Genomic DNA, 23192 nt, shown 5'->3' on the forward strand with positions numbered 1-23192 from the left:
ATAATTTGATTCAAACAAACTGAACTGTTTTTCCTTTCAAACTGATACAATATAACCATCGTTGCAATATTCCACAATCATCAATACGCTTAACCATGATTGCAGTGCCATATCCTTGTCGTAGTCAGCTGGTTGCCTCTGCTTTCAGCTATTGAAAGCTTTGAATCCATCCATTACCTTGTGGATTCCACACTTTTGCAGATGACCAAATACTACATAATCTCAATTTGCTGGCCGCTTTGAACCCTTGGTCTTTATTGAGGCCAGCCAATCGAAGTTTATATAGAAATTCCTTCATTTTTTAGCCACGTCAACCAACTGCTAGCTTTATGAGTTATCCCTGTGTTTTTCTCCCCTCCTTATATGCTCAATATATAGCAAACAAGGGAGACATATGGAACCATGTCTACTTTGACCTTTCAAGAATCAGCATGTCTTTAGGCATCTTCTTTCATTTGGTTCTAGACATTGCGGTGGCAATGTTTCCTCTCTACCAAGCCTCCAACTCATCAATATTAAAGTAAACGATTCAGATCTGTTTACATTATAAAGAATGAAGTATGCTAGCCATTGTGAAGACATTAAACTTGTTTAACACATGCACACGGGTGGAGAAGTTGATGAATCTCCTACCATTGACTCCAGTCATTTTTTATTATTTTACTCTCAAATGATGAGATATAAGCTTGATTAGATTTATTGTTATGCATATAATTTAATGAAATTGTCTCTCAGATGCAAGACAACTTGCACATGCATAACATTGCATGAAAAGTTAAAACTCAAGCTTCCATATGATTCTTGTGCTCATCACCAGAGGCAATTGGAATCTTTGACAGCCAATTTGAATACTTGGCTTCATTGGGTGACCTTGGTTAACTAATTAACCTATAGTTCACATACTATAGTTTAGATTTAGTGGGAAAATCAATTTGCAAGACAAAATCACAATTTTTCTTTTTTATACAACTATTTGCAGTCCCTATTGGTTAGAACAAAGAAAGTATACGTAGTTAGCAAACAAAAACGATGTGCTCAGTGGATAGATTTTTTTTTTTTGTCATATCACCCTGATTATATTCTTAAATTTGGACTGTGTAGACATGATTTTACTTTTTGGATTCAACTTGAAAATCTCTGTAACCCTCACTTCTATTTTATATAGGACTATGTTTGCATTTTTCAACAATATCAACAATAACACTATTGCATAAAAGTTGACGAGAGAAGAAGGTTTGCTTTGTAAAATTGTTATAATATATATTCTTGTATCTATGTACTGTGGTGTTTACATTTGGCAAAAATTTGAAATTTCATCCCTAGTGATTTAGGATGTTAAGAAATGACACTCTGTTTTTGATAAGATGGCGATGTAGACTCTCGAGATCTTCTTCGATGTCATGAATACACAACTCCAATTTCCTCAGTGAGTTTTGGACATCTTCACCTTGTGCAAGGAAATCAGATTTGTGATTGGTGATTGAATTTAATGCAGCATCCACCATCTCTACTTCATTTCCATCTGTGGAATCATCTTTGCAGGCTACTCTCTTAGGTTGCTTCAACATGGAAACCAAAGACCATTTGCTCATCTTTGATGGCAACTTTGGTCCTGCTACAAACGACAACAATGATTCAATGCTGTTACATGTAACGGTTTCTGCCTCCTTTAGCAACCTAACAATTTCTGAACTTTCATCACTTTTTTGGGAACTTGCCTTTTCCATTCCCTTCAAGGCCTTGTGGATTGCCTTTTTCATCATCTTCCTTGAGTTCAAATACTTTTGAATATCAACCATGCCATCTTTTCTTCTGCGCAAAGCGGACTCAAGTTTGTGTGCAGATTCTTTCATTTGTGACAAAACATCCTTAGCCAAAGCACACACATCCAAGATCTTGAGAGATCCTTCAAGCAAGTCATCAGCAGACTTGTTGTCAATAAGAGCTTGATGAGTGAGTGGCAAAAGAAGCAACTTATCAATGCAATCATGTAAATCTTGGAGACCATCAAGTTTTTGGCACAGAGAAGAGGATGAAGAAGTGGCTTCTTCAGAGGCCTTCAATCTGCAGAGATGTTCATTAACTTCATCCACAACTGGATGTGGCTTTGAAGGCAAACTGTTTGAACGAATGTGGAAAGATTTCTTCGAGTTTACAGAAAAGGAATCCATCTTTTTTACAAAAGCCTAAGCTGATGGATTGTAAAAAGCCAAAGCAACTTCAAGTTGAGTTCTTCTTTTGGCTTTCAGGAGCTTATTTATATCACTTTGGCTTAGGGAGACATGAGGAATCTCAAGCTCATCTAATCATAATCAATTAGTGATATGTATAAGAAAATAATTCAGCAATGTCCTTACTTTGTCTCCCTCCCACCTCTTTCTTCTCTCCACCATAATTGATGCCAATTTCTATATGACAGAAATTGTATTTGTTTTATAATTTATGGCTGTATTATATCATAGAGAAATGTAAAGCTACAAAAAAAAAAAAAAAAATGGCTCGTATGGTTTTAAAACAAATTTAGCTGCATAAAATAGAAAACTGCCCCCTGCCCAATTGTCTTGTTTTCTGTGGGGTATTGTGCAAGAAGTGCAGTTATGGACATGAATATAGGACATGAACAAGACAGAACAAAATCAATATATTGCAAAGACATGCAATATACAAATTTTCCATCTACATACAAGTTTTGTTTTATTTTTGTATACCTTCCAATGTATTTCATACTATTTTTCTTTTCCATATTTGTAATTTTATATATAAAATAAAAAATACAACCAAAATATATCGGTTTGATAAGTATTTTATTTTTAAAAGTTAAGTATGCAACTCCAACTTTGCAACTTTGCTCATACACACTACTTTTTAAATCATTTTCAAAATTTTAAACTCTTAAATATAGGAAAATAAATGTTTTTTTGAAATTTGCTTCAATACTAGTTTGTTACTCTTTTCTATTGTAATTGTGTATACCATATAGAACATCTACATTATTATTGTGTTTTGTTTTTATTTAAATAATAACAATAGTAAAATTGAATAGATAGGTTGGTTACTGGAGTAGTTTTTAAGACTTATGGGTAGAATCAAAACTTCAAAAAATAGATATTTTTAAAAATAACAAATTAAACTAAAATATTTACGACATATAGCAAAATTTTGATTGATAGAAGCATATCAATGTGTTTCCTTAATAGAATGTAATGCGGTTACATTTTATAAATATTTTGTAAAACTTATCATTTTTTTACAATTTCCCTTTAAAAAAATGCATAAACCAAACGCTAATAAAAAAAATTTAAAAGTTAACGAACATTTACAAGTCACAACTTAAAATGGTTTCTATGGCCTGTGTACGTTTCTTCCAAGGCATGAACTTATTGTTTAATTATTAATGTTAACTTTCCTCAATCATAATTGATTGGATTCTACTTTGAAAATGAAAGTAAGATTATGCTTTAAACCGGACGGTCTAGCCAAACCACGATGCAAAGCAAGCATCTTTGTATAATCGAGGCAGTAGCATCCGTTTTGTTTGCTGATCTCGAAAATGGTGAACCTGATCTTCTTCTGCGTAGGACAAGCTTGTCCCTTTATACATGCAACCGTGTGAGAATCTTCTTCTTCCCAATGCAGTCATTGAGTTTTCTGTTTCAGAGATATCTAAGGATGCTCGTGCTGTGTTTCCCACCTCCAGGTTTTTTCCTCTTTACTTGCTTGCTCAATGCGCCTCTATTACAATTTGTCGATTATGAACCATTAGAATGTGTTGATGTAGAACCATACAGTTCACTTTCTCATTTTTCAACCTCCATATTTGACAAAATTTCATTAGGACAACCTTCCATAATCCTTGGAACCTTCCTTGATTCAGGGAAGGGCTTTTCTTGTGCCATATGAAGAGAAAGGGAAAGCAAAACTCTTTTCTTTTTTGTGATTCGAGTAATCTACTTACATTTCAACTAATCTTAGCATATTCGATGAAAATAGAAAAATTGCATTAGATAACAAAAAAAGTTTAGAAAAAAAACTAATTAGTAATATCAAATGATTATTTGAGAGTTATTGGAGGACTATTAGAAGTATCGTGCTATTAGAGGGTAGTCAACTTTTAACTTGGCCACTTTTGCAATTTATCAATTTAGAAAATGTGGTGACATCAGTTCTATTATCGTAAATTTTTTTAACTGATTCATGAATGAAATAATGGTAAATCTGCTGCCATTTTGACCACCGGATGGAACCACAGGAGGACGTTCTATATGATGACTTCATATTCAATTTATTCACATCATGATTTTGCTCTCTTTTCTACTGCATGTTGAGCTTCTCTCTCCTGAGGAGAGCTTTCTTCTATTTCTATGTTGTTTTGTATATCCTTTCGAGTTCTTAAACTTCTCACCTCCCACTGTGTTTCCATCTGCTTCACTCCTTATGAATATGTATCTCTCTAGATATTTGTTGCATGCATCTACTTCTTTTGGTCTGTCGTTGATGTTAATCACCACGATGGCCATAAATTTGCTTATTAAGATAACTAATGCATGCCCCTTCAATGATATGATATGAAATAGATTCCACGTTAAAACAAACCAATGGAGACTATCTTCCAACTTCTAATCAATCCAAGGCCCTATCTGCAATCTCAGCCATTTTTGAGATACTAGTGATTTGGTTTGCGTCACTCTTGAGCACCAATACCTACTAGCATATCTGGACTACGTCACCTACCAAAAAGTAAGAATTATATAATTTGATTCAAACAAACTGAACTGTTCTTCCTTTCAAACTGATATAATATAACCATCATTGCAGTATTCCACAACCATCAATACGCTTAACCATCGCTGCAGTGCCATATCCTTGTCGTAGTCAGCTGGTTGCCTCTGCTTTCTGCTATTGAAAACTTTGAATCCATCCATTACCTTGTGGATTCCACACATTTGCAGGTGGAAAAACAATTCACAATCTCAATTTGCTGGCCGATTTGAACCCTTGGTCTTTAATGAGGCCAGCCAATCGAAGTTTATATAGACATTCCTTCATTCCATAGCCGCGTCAACCAACTGCTAGCTTTATGAGTTATCCCTGTGTTTTTCTCCCCTCCTCATATGCTCAATATATATCAAGCAAGGGAAACAATGGGAACCATTTCTGCTTTGACCTTTCAAGAATCAGCACGTTTTTAGGCATCATCTTCCATTTGGTTCTAGACATTTCGGTGGCAATGTTTCCTCTCTACCAAGTCTCCAACTCATCTATATTAAATAAACGATTCATATCTGTTTACATTATAAAGAATGAAGTATGCTGGCCATTGTAAAGACATTAAACTTGTTTAACACATGCACACGGGTAGAGAAGTTGATGAATCTCCTACCATCGACTTCAGTCATTTTTTATTATTTAACTCTTAAATGATGAGATATAAGCTTGATTAGATTTATTGTTATGCATATAATTTAATCAAATTGTCTCTCAGATGCAAGACAACTTGCACATGCATAACATTGCATGAAAAGTTAAAACTCAAGCTTCCATGTGATTCTTGTGCTCATCACCAGAGGCAATTGGAATCTTTGACAGCATGGCCAATTTGAATACTTGGCTTCATTGGGTGACCTTGGTTAACTAATTAACCTCTAGTTCACATACCATAGTTTAAGATTTAGTGGGACAATCACTTTGCAAGACAAAAACACAATTTTTCTTTTTTATACAACTATTTGCAGTCCCAATGGTTAAAACAAAGAAAGTATACGTAGTTAGCAAACAAAAACGATGTGCTCAGTGGATAGATTTTTCTTTTGTCATATCACCCTGATTATATTCTTCACTTTGGACTGTGTAGACATGATTTTACTTTTTGGATTCAACTTGAAAATCTTGTAGATTATATATAAACTTGTATAATAAAGAACTTCCTCACTTTTATTTTATATAGGATTATGTTTGCATTTTTCAACAATATCAACAATAACAGTATTGCACAAAAGTTGGCTAGAGAAGAAGGTTTGCTTTGTAAAATTGTTATAATATATATTTGTGTATATATGTACTGTGGTGTTTACATTTGACAAAAATTTGAAAATTTCATCCTTAGTGATTTAGGATGTTAAGAAATGAGACTCTGTTTTTGATAAGATGGCGATGTAGACTCTCAAGATCTTCTTCAATGTCATGAATACACAACTCCAATTTCCTCAGTGAGCTTTGGACATCTTCACCTTGTGCAAGGAAATCAGATTTGTGATTGGTGATTGAATTTAGTGCAGCATCCACCATCTCTACTTCATTTCCATCTGTGGAATCATCTTTGCAAGCTACTCTCTTAGGTTGCTTCAACACAGAAACCAAAGACCATTTGCTCATCTTTGATGGCAACTTTGGTCCTGCTACAAACGACAACAAGGATTCAATGCTGTTATATGTAACGGTTTCTGCCTCCTTTAGCAACCTAACAATTTCTGAACTTTCATCACTTTTTTGGGAACTTGCCTTTTCCATTCCCTTCAAGGCCTTGTGGATTGCCTTTTTCATCATCTTCCTTGAGTTCAAATACTTTTGAATATCAACCATGCCATCTTTTCTTCTGCGCAAAGCGGACTCAAGTTCGTGTGCAGATTCTTTCATTTGTGACAAAACATCCTTAGCCAAAGCACACACATCCAAGATCTTGAGAGATCCTTCAAGCAAGTCATCAACAGACTTGTTGTCAATAAGAGCTTGATGAGTGAGTGGCAAAAGAAGCAACTTATCAATGCAATCATGTAAATCTTGGAGACCATCAAGTTTTTGGCACAGAGAAGAGGATGAAGAAGTGGCTTCTTCAGAGGCCTTCAATCTGCAGAGATGTTCACTAACTTCATCCACAACTGGATGTGGCTTTGAAGGCAAACTGTTCGAACGAACGTGGAAAGATTTCTTCGAGTTTACAGAAAAGGAATCCATTTTATTTTGCAAAAAGCCTTATCTAATGGATTGCAAAATACGCAGAGCAGTTTCAGTTTGACTTCATCTTTTGGCCTTTAGGGTCCTATTTATATAACTTGGCTGAGGGAGGCATGAGGAATCTCTAGCTCATCTTATTATAATTAAGAAATTGATGTGCAGAAACCAATAATTCAGCAATGTTCATGGCATGCCTCCTTCCCACCTTTGTTTTATCTACTCCATTATTAGTACTGATTTCTCAATAATCATATGGGTGTATCTGACAGATAACCAGATTTCTTTAAAAGTCATAGCTGTATTTTAATCAAACCAATGAGGCAGTGGCATTAGGTTTCAGTTTTGTTGGCTGATCTTGAAAATGCTGAACTGGGTTTCCTTCTGCAAAGAACAAGATTGTCGCTTTACACATGCAACCGTGTGGGAACCTTCTTCTTCCCAACGCGTTGAATTAAATATCTATTTTGAGAGATATCATGGCAACGTCTTTGATGTGTTTCCCCATATCCAGGTATTTCCCCGTGTGCTCAGTGTCTTTATTATATGCTTTATGTTTTCCAATAGATTGTAAAGCAATTTGTAAATTATGAATGCACACGATTGCTGTTGACATTGTTGACACCATTCAGAAAGTCATGGGGCTAGCTTATTGCATTTGATAAAATTGCTTCAAGACAGCCCTCCATAATTGTTGAATCCTTCTTGAACTTTTTATGGCACCATGAGGAAAGTACAGGCTTTTTGACATTTACTTTGATGGATTCTTCTTCTTCTTCTTCCTATTGTGTAAGATCAGAAATGCTGACTTACCCAATTTCTTAAGAGAGGTGAACTTTATGTTCGTTTAGTTCTCATCCAGATTCTTCTTCCTTGGTTGTTTCATGTTGCTTCTATTTATATGTCATATTTTTTTAATTCTTTGAGTTCTTAAAATTCCAAGCCACCTATTTGCTTCCATCTGCTCACTTTCATGATTTTATCAATAAAATTGAACAAATAATTGTCTATTTCATTCATGCAATTCTTTGATCAATCAGTTAAAATGCTGATTATTGTGGTGGAGGCGGCAAGATCTGCCATGATCATTCAAGATAGCCTTCTTTAGCAGGAAACTGGTCAGCCTTCTTTTAGATAATTTAGCAAATTGTTTCTTAGATGAAAGACAACTTACCATGTGATTCTAGTGCTTATCGCCATTATTGGGGCAATTGGAATCTTGGACAGCAATGCTAATCTTGATATTTAGCTTCATCATGTAATCATGGTTGGGTAATTGATCCTAGTTACATTAAAATAGATAAGTGACATGAAAAACAACACTAGAAAGAATAAACTCTTTTCTTTTCCTTCCTTAGCAGTTTAATCTCCTTCAACTTCAAATGAGAAATTCAGGTCTCCAAATTTTGATTAGCAAAATTGTGATATGATATAGGTTGTGTTTGTGTATTATTTTTTCCCCCTTTGTAATGTACCACATAGCGCACTGATCAATATAAATATTGGAAAATAATTGCCTGGGGAAGATGATTATACTAAACTCAAAATCTGATTTTACTTCAAAGAGTTGATTCTCGTAACAATAAAAATGTATATATATACACTTTGGGGTTTACATTTAGCAAAATGAATTCTCATGGCATTGACCACGATACTATTATCAAAACTTCATCCTTAGTGATTTAGGATATTGAGAAGGGAGACTCTATTTTTTATTAGGTGCCTTTGTAGACTCTCAAGATCTTCTTCAAGATCTCGAATACTAGACTCGATTTTCCTCAGCTGGTCCTGCAAGTTGACGGATTTATCGGTCGTGTGGCTGGCAATTGCAGACAGAGTGGCATCCACCATTTCTACTTCATTTTCATATGCATCTTCATCTTTGTTGGCAACTCTTTTGGATTGTACCAGCTTGGATACAAAAGACCATCTTGATGGCAATTTTGGTCCTGCTATGAAAGACAATACTGATTCAATGGTACTGAATGTGATCGCCTCTACTTCTTTTAACAAGCTAACAGTTGCAGAAGTTTCTTCACTTTGCTGAGAACAGTTGCTTTTGATTCCTTTCAAAGCCTTTTGGACTGCCTTCTTTATCATCTTCCTAGAACTCAAGCATTTCTGAAGATCACGTGAAATAACAGCTTCATCTCTTCTTCTACGCAAAACCGATTCAAGTTCACGCACACATTCTTTTGTTTGCAACAATGCATCCTTAGCAATATCACACAACTCTAAGACCTTCAAAGATCCTTCTAGAAAGTCATCAGTCCATTTGTTATCACTCTCATTAACAAGAGTTTGTTGGGTGAATGGTAGAAGAAGTAACTTATCAATGCAATCATGCAAATCTTGGAGGCTGTTAAGCCTGTGACACAAAGAGGAAGTTGAAGAAGTGGCTTCAGAGGACTTCAATCTGCACAAATGTTCATCAACTTGGTTAACAATTGGATGTGGCTTTGAGGGCAAGCTATTTGAGCGAACATGGAGTGTTTTCTTTGAGTTTATAGCAAAGGAATCCATTTTTCTTTCTCAATTGGAGAAGCCAAAAGTCTTGCTGACTTACAAAAAAGTTGAGCAATTTCAATCTGCCTTTCATCCTTTGGTAATCAGAGGAGTATATATACAACAAAGGTTAGGGAGACATGAGGAATCTCATATTCATTCAAAATATAGTTTAAGTTATAGATCTACAAAACCAACTCAGCTATGTTCATGCCATGTCTCCTTCCAACTTGTTTCATATCTCCATTATTAATCTTAATTATCTTTATAATCACATGCATGTATCTTGAATATAACTCATTTTCAAAAGACGTAGTTTTATTTTAATGGAGAAATGATACGGGATTATGCATGCCTCCTAATTGTTCTCTATTCTATTATGAGCTTCTCGTGATCTAGATCTAAACAACTTTGCATTAATGTTTTGGCAATGTCTCTTCTCCATCAAGTTTACAGCTCGTCAACTAATTAAATTAATTTGTTCTAATTGCATGGGAATCTCTCCTTATACAAGCCATTGGCATCAAGATTATTTTCTTATCGAGAGAAAGGTTACTGGGCCCTCTCTTGATAAAGACAAGATTGTTTCTTCACACGTGTATCAAATTATATATCTGTTTCAACTATATGCAAGGCCATGTTTGTGATATGTCACCCCATCACCAGGTTCTTAGCTCATTATTTATTTCTTTATTGTTTTAGAAAACACATTTAACATAATCTGCAATTTTTTTGTTGGGAAATTCATAAATTAGGAAGTGCACGAGTGCTGTTGACATAGCTAGTACCATACACCAAGGATGATTTCTTGACAGAACAATTTAAATACTTGCTTTCTTTGGTTATTAAAAAATTGATCTCTGGTTTATAAAACATAGATTAAGTGGTAGGTAAAATAGTACTAGTGCTTGGTAGGGTAAAAATGTTTGTTTTCTCATTACTTTTGGCTTAGCAGTTTAAAAAAGTCTAAAACTAGACCATGCCACATGTTTGGTCAAAACTGAACAAAACCACATTTTTTGGTTTTATGCGGTTCAGTTTTAGGTTTCATAGTCTCCCCAGATTCATGACCATTTATTAAAAAGGAAAAGAAGAAACTTTTGAAGATAAGTATGCGACTCTTGATTCTTTTTAGGTGGTTGTGCAACATAAATCCTTTTGGTGGTGTACAAATTATACCAAATCTCTTGTAATTATAGTCTTTCCATGATTTTTAACGATTGGAAAGCTCTTATTCAATATTGTTTTGTGGTTGTCTCAGTCCTTGGTCATTAGGGTGTTCTCTTTTGTTCCTCGATCAAATACGCAAGCTTTGTTTCCCATGAAAAAAAGGTCCCTCTGTTTTCCTGCCTGCTTTTTTTTCTCCTTTTTTAATTACTAGTTAGTCATACGTACACCTGAAATTTGTCATTTTATTTTAGTATAATTTGTCATCTTTGTTTTAGTACATAAAAAGAGTGAGATTTGTATAAATAGCATAATAGGAATATTCTATAAATAAAAAAATTACCTAAAAGGAAAAAGGAGAAATGTGAGAATGGTGAGATTTTTGGTATTTGAAAACTAAGATATTCAAGTTTAATAAGTTATGTAAAACAAAATATTTAAGAAAAGAGGGGTTGTAATTAGTATAAAATTTTTTAAATTATAACAAATATTTTTGTTTAAAAGTAGTTTAAAATAAATGACTACTTCACAATATTTATTATTATTGTAGTAAGAACAAGAGTATATCAATTTAAAGAAAATGAAAAACATATTTGCAGTTATCAAATAATTAAGTCTCCATAGCATGCTTATCTTTTTTAGTAAAAAAAAAAAAAGAGAATCAAGTCAATAATGAAAATATCATAAAAACATTCATATAGATAGTCTCAAAGACCCAAGAATGATCTTCTAGCCAAAATCATTCCACAAACATTTTCTAGCATGAGTGGGAAGAGCTACATAATTATTAAAAACTCTTAGAGTGCAACGAAAATCCTCAATAATTTTTTGCCTTTGTCGCTATCAATAATACAAAATAGAATTTGCTAGATGAAACTCTGGAGATGAAGGAACAAAAAAGATGTCCTTATCTACCATTATTTAAATCAAAAAAATGAATTTTGAGAGAATTGAGTTGTGCGCAAAAGAAACCAAGAGAAGACAAGTTTTAGAAAATGAGGTGAAGAAGACTCACTTTATAGTAACAACGATGATATTGCAAATCTTGAAGGGCCAAAGGCCACTGAATTTATGTCATAAAGAAGTTGAAGAACTAGCCACAGTGGAAATACCAAAATGGTGATATGGACAATGGGTATTGGGCAGTGTAGTGTGTCTTTTTACCTTCAATGTAGTGTGTTTTTTCACCTTCAAATATATCACGAGTCATCAATGCAAACATAGCAAAATAATTGGCTTGCAAAGAAGATTATGTGAAACTCACAATCTGGATTTTGATTTCAAAAGTGTTAATTCTAATGGTCAAAAAGATATACACTTCGTTGTTTACGTTTAGCAAAAATGAACCTTCATGGCATTGACATAGACCATGGTATTGTTATAAAAATTTCATCCTAGTTGTTTAGGATGTTGAGAAGGGAGACTCTATTTTTTATAAGGTGTCTATATAGGCTCTCGAGATCTTCTTCGAAATCTTGAATACTTGACTCAGATTTCCTCAGCAAGTCCTGCAAGTTGAAGGATTTATCTGTTGTGTGGCTGGCGATTGAATTTAGTGTGGCACCCACCATTTCTACCTCATTTGCATTTGCATCTTCATCATGGCTGGCAACTCTTTTGGATTGTACCAGCTTCGAAACCAAAGACCATGGACTGAACTTTGATGGCAACTTTGGTCCTACTACGTTGGACATTACCGATTCAACAGTGCTATATGTGATTGCTTCTACTTCCTTTAACAAGCTAACGGTTGCTAAGCTTTCTTCACTCTTTTGAGAACTGATTTTGATTCCCTTCAGGGCCTTCTGAACTGTCCTCTTTATCATTTTTCTAGATTTCAAGCATTTCTGAACATCACTTGTGATAATTCTTTCACTACTTCTTCTGCGCAAATCTGATTCAAGTTCGTGTATACATTCCCGTGTCTGTAACAATGCATCCTTAGCAATATCACACAAATCTATTAGCCTTAGAGATCCTTCTAGCAAGTCATCAGCCCATTTTTTACCACTCTCATGAACAAGAGTTTGCTGGGTGCTTGGTAGAAGAAGTAATTTATCAATTGAATCGTGCAAAGCTTGAAGGCTGTTGAGTCTGTAGCATAAAGAAAAAGTTGAAGAAGCGGCCTCAGAGGACTTCAATCTGCACAAATTTTCTTCAACTTCGACAACAATTGGATGTGGCCTTGAGGGTAAGCTATTCGAGCGAATGTGGAGTGATTTCTTTGAGTTCATATCTAAGGAATCCATTTTATTTCTCACTTAAAGAAGCCAAAATTTTAGCTAATGATCTAAAAAAGGTTGAGAAATTTCAATCTGCCTTCATCTTTTGGCATTCAAGGAAGCATATATATATATGTATATAACTTGGGTTAGGCATACATGAGGAATCTCATGCTCATCTGCAATATAATTCAAGTTATTAATTTATAAAACCAATTCAGCAATTTTCATGCCTTGTCTCCCTCCCACTTGTTTCCAGATCATCATCATTATTTATGCCAAATTCTTCACACTCACATGCATGAATCTCACACATGAAAAATTCATAAATTAGGATCAATTATGTTGTAAGCTGCTTCGTGTCTGGATCTAAACTCCTTAGCTGTAATGTTTTGATGATGTCTCTTCTCCACCATCATTTCAACTCATAAACTAATAAAACTTTGAGCTTTAATTCTTTACTGGAGTTTCTTTCTATAAACTATGCAAGATTGTTGCTCCACACATGCAATCTTGGGGGAAGCTTTGATTAATTTCTTCCCATATACATTAAGTCATCTGTCTTTTGACATCTCAGCCAATGTTTGTCCAATGTCACCCAATAACCAGGCTCTTAGCTCATTTTTTATTTACTTATTTCCGTACTATATACATATAATCTGCAATTTTTCTCTGGGGATTCTTAAATTTAAAGCCCACGAGGGCTGTTGACATAATCTTGTGTCATATATAATAAGGATGACTCCTTGATATTTTTAATCACAACTTCTTGCACACGAATGGTTGATTTTTTTAGAACTACTTGCTTTATATTAACTTTATGGTTAGAAGGGGATTAATTTTATACCTTATGGGTTATTCTGATCTTATGTGTCGATTGCCTCCAGCCCCCTTAGACCAGTGGCAGGTGGTAAAGCTGATTATGTAACAAAAGTAATTGCTTAAGAAGTGTTTAAGCACTTAAATCCAAACATGCTCTAAATATATTTGCAAACCATGTTGCCTGTTTACAGAGAATTGGAGGGTTTACTAGTTTATTCAAACACATCTAACCGATATGGTTTCTTCTTATGATGGAAAGCATGCATGGGGATCTTGCACATCTACTTGAGTATTCATTTGCATGTGTATGTGGTATTTATGACATTATGTAGAAGCACTTTGTAACATAACACAAGTGTTTTTTGGCTTCCTTTTACAAGTATATGCCCATAAATATATTGTCACCGAACTTTGACATGTAAGGACTACCCAATGAGTGTCCTTATAGCCTAAATAAGAATTTTTCCAATAAGTTTTTCCAAATGACGCTTGAAATAACCAGACCCATGAACAAAATTTTCCTTAACCACGCCATGGTATCAAGAGATGATCATTTTTTTCTGTTGCCCCTGGATTATAAAACCTCTCCCCTCAAATGGAACGTTGTATATGAAAATAAATGGAGTATCAAGTGCTAGAAAACTGTTATAGACAATTGTTGGTTCTTTATATTATGGAAAAAGAATAGACAAAAGTTGGATTCTTGTAAAAGGCTCTTCAATAAACAAAAAATAGAGCATCAATCATATGTGTGTAAATATATGTGAATTCATTGAAGAACAAAAATACTATAAAGACCATCAAGCTCTTCAATAAACAAAAAATAGAGCATCAACTACATGGATTTGTTTAGTTGTTGAAGATGTTAAGAAGAGATACTCTTGTTTTGATTATAAACCTATAAAGACCATCAAGCTCTTCTTCAACTTCCTTAATGCTTGCCCCACACTCTCTCAGCAAGTTCTGCATGTCTTCATCTTGAATTTGGAATTCTTTGTTACTTTGATGATTGGTAAATGAACTTAATGCCAAGTCCAATCTTTCTACTACACTTATATCTGTTTCTTCGCTTATGCAGGCTACTCTTTTTGGTTGCACCAACATGGAAACCGAAGACCAGCAGCTCCATTTTGATGGCAACTTCGGTCCTGCTATAAAGGACAACAAGGATTCCAAACTGTGGTATGTGATTGCTTCAACCTCTTTTATCAAGTTGACAATGGTCAAGCTCCCATGAACTTTGTGGAAAGGTTCGCCTTCCATTCCTTTCAAGGCTTTTTGGATTGTTTTCTTTATCATCTTCCTTGACTTATGAAGTGAACTAGAAGTACAAATTTCACCTCTCTTTCTACGCAAAATCGACTCTAGTTCATGTATGCATTCTCTAGTTTGCAGCAAGCCATTCTTAGCTGTATCACACAAATCCAGCAGCATGAGTGATCCTTCTAGTAAGTCATCGAACACTTCCTCATTACTCTGTTGAACCAAAGCATTTTGGGAGTTTGGCAAAACAAGCAACTTATCAACACCATCATACAAATCTTGAAGGGCGCCAAGTCTATGGCAAAGAGAAGAAGATGTGGCTTCAGAGTCCGGCCTTAATCTTCTCAATTGCTCATTAACTTGGCTGATAATTGGGTGTGGATTTGAGTTCTCACTCTTCGAACGAACATGCTGAGAGTTTCTTGGGTTCAAAGTAGAGGCATCCATCTTCCTTCTTTGATTAGAGAAGACAAATGCCAAAAAATTGAATTACCAATCAATCTAAGCAATTTGAGTTTGGCTTCATGTTTTGGCTGTGATGGTAATATATATAACAGTGTCGAAGAAACAAGGGGAATCTTAACCTCATTATAATTGAGATATGGATCTTCATCACCGTCTCAGCTATTGTCCAAACAATGTCTCCCTCCAACAGGTCCTTACTCACTGGCATCCTTTGTTTTTTCCTCTATAACCACACGAATGCATCTTATTTAATTATTTAATTTTCTTAATTTGATTGGTACTGTTTGATAGCTCCATCAGTTTGTTGGAAATTGCAAAAAAGCAATGCAATCAAGACAGTCTGTCTTGTGCATGAAAGAAACAAACACACGGATAACTATGCACACGTAAACCATACACACATATATATGAACAAAACAAAGTTTTCTTTGATGTATTCTTTTTTTCATTTTTTTGGGATTGAGTATCTCTCGACGCATCTTACTTATCTTGTAATCTTTTTAGGTTTCATTTCTTCACATTAGGATGAATTGTTAGACGGTTGATATAATATTAAATTTACATTCATCTATTAGCTTAAACTTTCAAGTCAATCAAGAATTTAACAAAAAGAAAGCTGTGTCAGATCCTACAATGTTATTTCCTCCTCAATTAATAGTTACTTCCACTTGTTGAGTCTTATACATATTTCAAGCCCACAAGTGAGAGAAACTATTAGAGTGTTGATATAATATCAAATTTACTTTCACCCATCAACTTAATCATTTGTGTGTTTTTTGGAAATTAAGCTAAATTTAGTATTTTTCTCTTGATTTTTTTCTTGGAGTAAAAGAGTTGAATTCTTAGCCAAATTTCAAAAACAAAAACAAGTTTTTAAAAACTACTTTTCCTAGTTTTAAAATTTGACTTGATTTTTTAAAACATGGGTAAAAGTAGATAACAAACCAAAAAATTTGGAGGATACATAAAAACCAAATGGTTACCATATGGAATATAAATTCACTTATGCTATTTAGACCATTTAGTAACAAACAAAGGATGCATTCAAATTTTTCTACACTTAGAGATTATAAGCTTTTCAAGAGGCAAATATTAATAAAAACAAAGTTCATTTTGTCCAAGCAATGTTTCATAATCCTCAGTCTCCACCCAACATCCCAACTCATATATAAACTAGTTTAAAATCTTATGGTTCAGATAAGAAGGTTCCTCAGAACCTGCACACATGAGAAGCTTGAGGAATCTTTTTTCTTCATTATCACATCATATTTTAGCTCTTTTTATGCCCTGCCTCCCACACCAGGTCTTTACCTTATAAATTATTTACTTCTAAGGTCAATAATCATATCCTTATTTTTCTCATGGATCTTCTTGCTACATTTTGTCCAACCTCTTCATTAAAATATGAAGCCCACGAGTTGTCTTGATAAATAAAAGTAGCTTTATAATTAAAAGATTACCACCTCTACATTAATAACATGAAGGTCATACCTACATGCTCATACATCATTTTTCTTTATATTTTATGATCAATACAGGAGACGTGTTTGATATCAGAAGGACCTAACTTCATTCTGGTTAATCTAATCAACACTATGACAACATTGTACATACTCTGAGTAAACTCCTTATTTCAGGTTTCCGGAGCCTTTATACAAGGCATGGTATACGGGGTTGGGACTATACAAGGTATACGGGTAGCTTGAAAGGGAAGCCGGCCGGAAGGAAGACTAAGAGGTGGAAACCGAACCCTCGCCTTCCCCGGGGCAAAAGCTTGCTTACCTTTCTCTAAGATTTGGTACTTTAAAAGAAAGCAAGTGATTCGCCTCCATATTCACTTATTGTCCGCCAAATAGAAATATAACTCAAACTCCTTATTCGAAAAGTTAAATCACCGATTGACCCAATAGCTTAAGTTTAGGGTCAAAGTAAGTTTAATATTGTCATTTAACACTCTTCTTTACCTGTGAGTTTGAAATGCGTAAAAGATCCCATAAATAGAAAAGCTCTTGAAATCAAATCACTTGCTTGATCATATTTGTATTTAAAACTACATATACTGCATTGTTTTTTGTTGGGTACTCATAAAAAATAAAACTTGACTTGATAATCTACTTTTTTTGGATGTTTTATTCTTCAAGATGTGGCGATATCCAAAAGTGATTGCTCTCCAGAACTTCCACTAATTATAAAACTGTTTTAGCTTTATTATTATACAATTATCAGATAAAATTGTCATGAAGGTTAGAGACAGTCTGCATAGCATTATTGCTTGAGGATATGAAGTCAACTACTATGTAAATAAATCTTTCATGCCACGGTTGAGACAATTAGAATCTTATTAGCTGGCAATATTGCAAATTGAAGGTACTTAATTTCCAACCTTAGTTGACCGTTCGAACTATGATTACACTAGAACTTAAACCATAGATAAAAGTTATTTGATGTTCACTATTTTTATGATTTATCTCATCGTTATTTTTCTGTCATCAGTTCATTGTGCCTGGTTAATGAAATGATTAAAATCATTACGGTTCGATGAGCAGAAAGATGCTATTGCAATTGATAGTATTGTTGTGCGAAATTAAAAAACCAATAACCAAGAAGATTATGCCAGAAGTCATTGAATAAAGTTTGTATATTTACTGCTTTCTTTACAGTCTACAAAAATGATTCTCATGGGATTAGCCATGATACTACTATCTGAAATTTTAGGCTTAGTAGTTGTTAAGAAGTGAGACTCTAGACTTAATAATGCGTCTATGTAGAGCCTCAAGATCACCCTCAACTTCTTGAATGTTTGAACTAAATATCTTCAGTGAGTTCTGCAAATTGTCATCTTGAACAAGGAAATTGGATTTCTTTGTTTTCTGACTGGCAATCGAATGTAATGCAGCATCAACCAGTGCCACTTCATTTCTATTTGTTTCTTCAACTTCACAGGCTACTCTTCTGGGTTGCACAAGCTTTGTAACTAAAGACCAGCGGCTTGAATTTGATGGAAACTTGGTTCCTGCTAGGAAAGACAACAATGACTTGATAATGTTGTAGCTGATGGCTTCTACTTGTTTCAACAAGCTAATAGTAGCTGGAGTGGATTGATTTTTCTCACAGCTTTTGGTTTCAACTATCTTCAAGGCTTTATAGATTGTTTTCTTTATCAACTTCCTAGAACTTAAGCATTTCTGAAGTTCACTTTCTATGAACATTTTTCCTCCCCTTCCTCTGCGCAAAACGGACTCTAGTTCATGGACACATTCTTTTGTCTGCAACAATGCATCTTTAGCTATGTCACACAAATCCAAGAGTCTTACAGATCCTTCGAGTAAATCATTGAACCATTTCTTATCACACTCGTCAGCAAGAACATGTTGGGTGAGTGGTAGCAGAAGCAGCCTATCAACACAATCATGTAAATCTTGAAGGCCATTCAGTTTATGGCATAATTCAAATGAAGAAGATGATGTAGCTTCTGAGGCCTCCTTCAATCTACACAAATGCTCACCAACTTGCTCGATGACTGGGTGTGGCTTTGAGGGCAAGCTGTTTGAGCGGATATGATGAGAGTTTCTTGAGTTCAAAGCCGAGGAATCCATCTTTCTTTCTTGATTAAAATTTGTAAGAAGACAAAAGGCCTAGCTTTTGAATTGCAAAGCAGTTGAATAAGTTAAGTTTATGATCATTTTCTGGCATTCAGGGATCCTTATATAACTAAGGCCAAGGGGACAGTTGAAACCTGTACCTCATTTTTAAAATGCTCAAGAAATTATATAGATCCAGAAGCCATATGATTGTAATTTGGATCTGAAACACCATCTCAGCAATGTTCCTGTTATGTCTCCCTTTCACCAAGTTCAAGGCTGGCTACCTTTTATCATATTCTTTGTAAACTCATGCGTGTATCTGACTTTATAATGAAATTTATTATATATCTATTGGTTTAGAAGGTCCATTAGTTTACTGGCAAGGCATCTCTTCTGAACACCACGCTTGTCTTCTACAACTTTCAGACATCAATGTTAGGTTGTAAATGAACTATATAATATCTTGTGGTTTCCTCATTGTTTCACATTATACAAATGCTTTAAAATGAACTTACTGACAAGTTTTTCATTGTTCTTCATAACTAGCGGAAGCAGCGAAGCTTTCCCTTGACTTATAAAATCTTTCCAAATAATTTTCTTTTCAACAAAACTACCACCTATGCTACTATATATTGGTATCAAAAGGGTGTTCTAATTGTAAAAGCTAAGTCAAGAGATGAGGTTATAATTTGTTTTTGCAATTGATGTGAACTAACAGCCTGACTAATTCAAATCTTCGTAAAAAAATTGGAACGAAGAGGACAGTTATCCAAAGATTCTAGCTTCATAATCAAACTATAGAATCAAAAGATTATTCATGTTCATGCCTTCTTTTATGACCTGCATTAGTTACCTAAAGAAGAAATTGTTTCCCACATTTGAATATATAGCAGCAACCTCCTCTCAGATTCAAGACTTGTCCTGAACTCGATCAATGTAGAAAAGATGTATAATGACAACACTTAAATAAGGAGAAGACGCAGGCAAGAAACCTTTGACTATTTGGTTTCTTATTCACTTAATCTGTATTATATCCTTGAACTTTTTTCAGTCTTAAAAAAGTTTCAGCTCTAACTAGTTTTCTTAGCTTTTGTAAATTTTCATAGTTTGATCTACGAACAGAGGCCAATACACTAAGATCTTATTATCATTCTCTGTTGACATTATTTACGGTCCAATTGCTAATTTTGCTAATAAATAGGATTAGAGACTAAAATCTTTGAAGATGATATAGATCCTGAAGATTGTGAAGGTTTTACTGATTTGGAAGTTGTATGGACTTTGAATATTTTCAAAGTTGATTTTTAAAAACTTCAAACTAGGACAATAATAAGAGAGATTAAATTCTGCAAGTGAATTGGACTTGAATTCATTGATGAGTGATTCTAAAATATCATACAACAAACGAATCATGGTTAGCTCTATTTCTTTTATTATGCTTGTTTTTGCCCCTAGATTAGTATATTTCTCCTCCCAGGTGGAGTTGAATATGAAAATAATTTCAGTTTCAAATGCAAAAAAAATTGATGGGATTATTGCTGCTTTTTTATATTATGGAAGAAGAATGGACAAAAGTCAGATTTTAGCAGTGTTGCGAAAGACTTTTAATTACACTAAAAATCGAGTATTTTATATACATTTATGGATATTCATTCGAGCAAAAACATCCTCAAGTTGTTTAACTCTTTTGAAAAATTTTAACCACCATTCGTGGTTTGACATTTAGTAGTTGAAAATGTTGAGAAGGGATACTCTGATTTTAATTATGAACCTATAAAGACCCTCAAGTTCTTCTTCAACTTTCTTGATGCTTGCTCCACAATCCCTCAGCAAGTTCTGCATGTCCCCAACATGAATTTGGAAGTCCTTGTCACTTTGGTGATTGGTAATTGAACTTAATGCCAAATCCAATCTTTCCACAATGCTTATGCTCGTTTCTTCGCTTATGCAGGCTACTTTTTTGGATTGCACGAGCTTGGAAACTGAAGACCAGCAGTTCCATTTTGCTGGCAACTTTGGACCTGCTATAAAGAACAATAAGGATACTATGCTTTGGTAAGTGACTGCTTCAACCTCTTTTATCTGGTTGACAAAGGTAAAACTTTCACTATCTTTGTTGGTTTGTTTGCTTTCCATTCCCTTCAAGACTTTGTGAATTGCTTTCTTTATCAACTTCCTGGAACTTAAACATTTTTTAAGTGAACTAGAAGTACCAATATCACTTCTCCTTCGACGCAAAACCGACTCGAATTCATGTGTACATTCTCGTGTTTGCATCAACGCCTTCTTAGCTGTGTCACACAAATCTAGCAGCCTGAGAGATCCTTCTAGTAAGTTATCCAACTCTTCCTTGTCACTCACTTGTACCAGAGCTTGTTGGGAAAGCGGCAAGATAAGCAGCTTATCTACAGAATCGTGCAAATCTTGAAGAGCACTGAGTTTGTGGCATAGCGAAGAAGATGAAGAAGATATGGCTTCAGAATCCCTTAATCTGCTCAATTGCTCATCAACTTGGCTGATGATTGGGTGTGGATTTGAAGGCACGCTCTTTGAACGAACATGCTGAGAGTTTCTTTGGTTCAAAGTCGAGGCATCCATCTTCCTTCTGTGATTAGAAAAGACAAATGCCAAAGTATTGAATTATCAAACAGTCAAGCTATTTCAATTTGGCTTCATGGTTTGGCAATGATGGTAGTATATATAACAAGGGTTGAAGAAACAAGAGGAGTCTCAACCTCATTAAAAAAGTATGTTGCAGTATAATTGAGATATGGATGCTTCATCACCGTCTAAGATATGTCCAAGCAATGTCTCCCTCCAACCAGGTCCTTACTCACCGGCATTCATTGTATTTTTTTTAAAACCACACGAATGCATCTTATTCAATCATATGCCTTTTTAAATTTGATATTGTTTGAAAGATCCATCAGTTGTTGGTTTTTGCAAGTGACAGCCTTGTCTTATTCATGAAAGTCATAAACACACCCAAGTGCACGAGTGCAATTTTATTTGTACGGTTCAAATTATTTACTTTCAAAGAGAAAATGTTGATAAAAACACAGGTCTTTCTTGCCTGACTTGAAACTGGTACTTCAACTCATCACTTTTCTTCCTTATAATTTCCATTATGCTCCATGAGTCCTGGCTACTTTAGGCTTCTGTATTCATTTTTTCTTGAAATTCCATTCCGGCACTTCGAATGATCAAGCACAATGTCTATATGTAAACTTCTTAACCGTTAGCTACATACATATCTATATTTTGTACATTTTGCTCCTTAAGATAATAAATCAGTTTCTCTTTTTGCCTTTGGATATAGCTAACACATTGTTAGTAAACCATATAAATTTGTGTGTCGATTTTTTTATTGAATTATTTGCATGTTCTTTGTATCTATCATAACCAAATCAATAAACAATGTGATTTGTTGAACATATGTTTAATCTACTCCTCAGTTTTTGCCTTCAATAAAATATACTACGTATGTCTTGTGCATACATCAATTATCTTCATAAGACAACTATTTAACCCTACAATATTGGTTTCCAAAAAAACTTGTACAACTTAATTATCCCACTCTATGAAGTTTCATTTTTTCTTTTTACTTGATCCAATGCCATTATGTTGACTCGTGGTGGTTAGTTCTGGTATTACGACATCAAGAATCCCTAGATCTACACTTATTTTCAATTTTCTAAAACATTCTATCAGCTTCCGGCAACCTTCCTTTTCACTGGGTGCCTAAGTATCCAGCACAAGCCTTTACTCATTCGAACCTCACCTTGAACTTTAAAGCTTAAGAAATCGTATCCTTCTTTGTCCAGTGGTACAAGTCCAGCTCGATTTGGATTGTAAAACCATTGCAATGTTTCAGCAATATTTCATGATCTCCAGTGTCCACCAACATTCCAACTCAGAAATAAACTAGTTTAACATGTTTTAATTCAGACAAAAAGGTTCCTCCCCAAACACACACGTGTGAAAAGTTCCAGGAACTTTCTATCTTCACAACCACATGATATTGTATCCATTTTCATGCCATGCCTCCCACACCAGGTATTTACCTCATAAATTATTCACTTGAATGCTCAGCAATCTAGTCCTTGTTTTTCACATGCACCTTCCTGGCTATTATAATGTCAAACCCAATTCATAAAATAAGAATCCCCACGAGTTATCTTGACAAAACTTTTCATGTGTAAAAGATCATCGCCTT

General features: G+C 34.5%; 6 protein-coding genes and 1 long non-coding RNA gene across 13 annotated transcripts; 2 read left to right on the forward strand and 5 right to left on the reverse strand.

Annotated features, from left to right (window-relative positions):
- Window positions 1-1217: 1217 nt before the first annotated feature.
- LOC101211103 lies at window positions 1218-2249 on the reverse strand. Its single transcript, XM_004144892.3, has one exon. It carries the CDS (start codon window positions 2169-2171, stop codon window positions 1320-1322), a length of 852 nt encoding a protein of 283 aa, XP_004144940.3. The 5' UTR covers window positions 2172-2249; the 3' UTR covers window positions 1218-1319.
- Window positions 2250-3427: 1178 nt separating this feature from the next.
- On the forward strand, window positions 3428-17343 carry LOC105436063. 7 transcript variants are annotated; one of them, XM_031888791.1, is made up of 4 exons: window positions 3428-3697; window positions 9968-10119; window positions 14743-14846; window positions 15053-15870. In XM_031888791.1, the coding sequence occupies exons 1-4, from the start codon at window positions 3487-3489 to the stop codon at window positions 15102-15104; spliced, it is 519 nt and encodes a 172-aa protein (XP_031744651.1). In that variant the 5' UTR covers window positions 3428-3486; the 3' UTR covers window positions 15105-15870. The 7 variants fall into 7 exon arrangements, 4 of the variants coding, with proteins under 4 accessions (XP_031744651.1, XP_031744650.1, XP_031744649.1 ...); XM_031888790.1 differs by having other exon boundaries at window positions 3430-3697; window positions 14743-14914; window positions 15060-15870; XM_031888789.1 differs by having other exon boundaries at window positions 3434-3697; window positions 14743-14914.
- On the forward strand, window positions 3704-5440 carry LOC116405106. Its single transcript, XR_004218208.1, has 2 exons — window positions 3704-4737; window positions 4816-5440. It is a non-coding gene; the product is annotated as an uncharacterized LOC116405106 (long non-coding RNA).
- LOC116405105 lies at window positions 5997-7479 on the reverse strand. Its single transcript, XM_031888787.1, has one exon. The coding sequence runs from the start codon at window positions 6949-6951 to the stop codon at window positions 6100-6102; it is 852 nt and encodes a 283-aa protein (XP_031744647.1). The 5' UTR covers window positions 6952-7479; the 3' UTR covers window positions 5997-6099.
- LOC101220720 lies at window positions 8479-9800 on the reverse strand. The gene has a single exon (XM_004144893.3). It carries the CDS (start codon window positions 9469-9471, stop codon window positions 8623-8625), a length of 849 nt encoding a protein of 282 aa, XP_004144941.1. The 5' UTR covers window positions 9472-9800; the 3' UTR covers window positions 8479-8622.
- Window positions 17344-18000: 657 nt separating the features above from the next.
- On the reverse strand, window positions 18001-19280 carry LOC101217079. The gene has a single exon (XM_004153536.2). It carries the CDS (start codon window positions 18986-18988, stop codon window positions 18110-18112), a length of 879 nt encoding a protein of 292 aa, XP_004153584.1. The 5' UTR covers window positions 18989-19280; the 3' UTR covers window positions 18001-18109.
- A 1261-nt stretch (window positions 19281-20541) lies between these two features.
- Window positions 20542-21993, reverse strand: LOC101212326. Its single transcript, XM_004144897.3, has one exon. The coding sequence runs from the start codon at window positions 21572-21574 to the stop codon at window positions 20699-20701; it is 876 nt and encodes a 291-aa protein (XP_004144945.1). The 5' UTR covers window positions 21575-21993; the 3' UTR covers window positions 20542-20698.
- Between the last annotated feature and the right edge of the window lie 1199 nt (window positions 21994-23192).

The sequence above is a fragment of the Cucumis sativus genome, chromosome 7 (assembly GCF_000004075.3).
Source record: "Cucumis sativus cultivar 9930 chromosome 7, Cucumber_9930_V3, whole genome shotgun sequence".
Taxonomy (NCBI): Eukaryota; Viridiplantae; Streptophyta; class Magnoliopsida; order Cucurbitales; family Cucurbitaceae; genus Cucumis; species Cucumis sativus.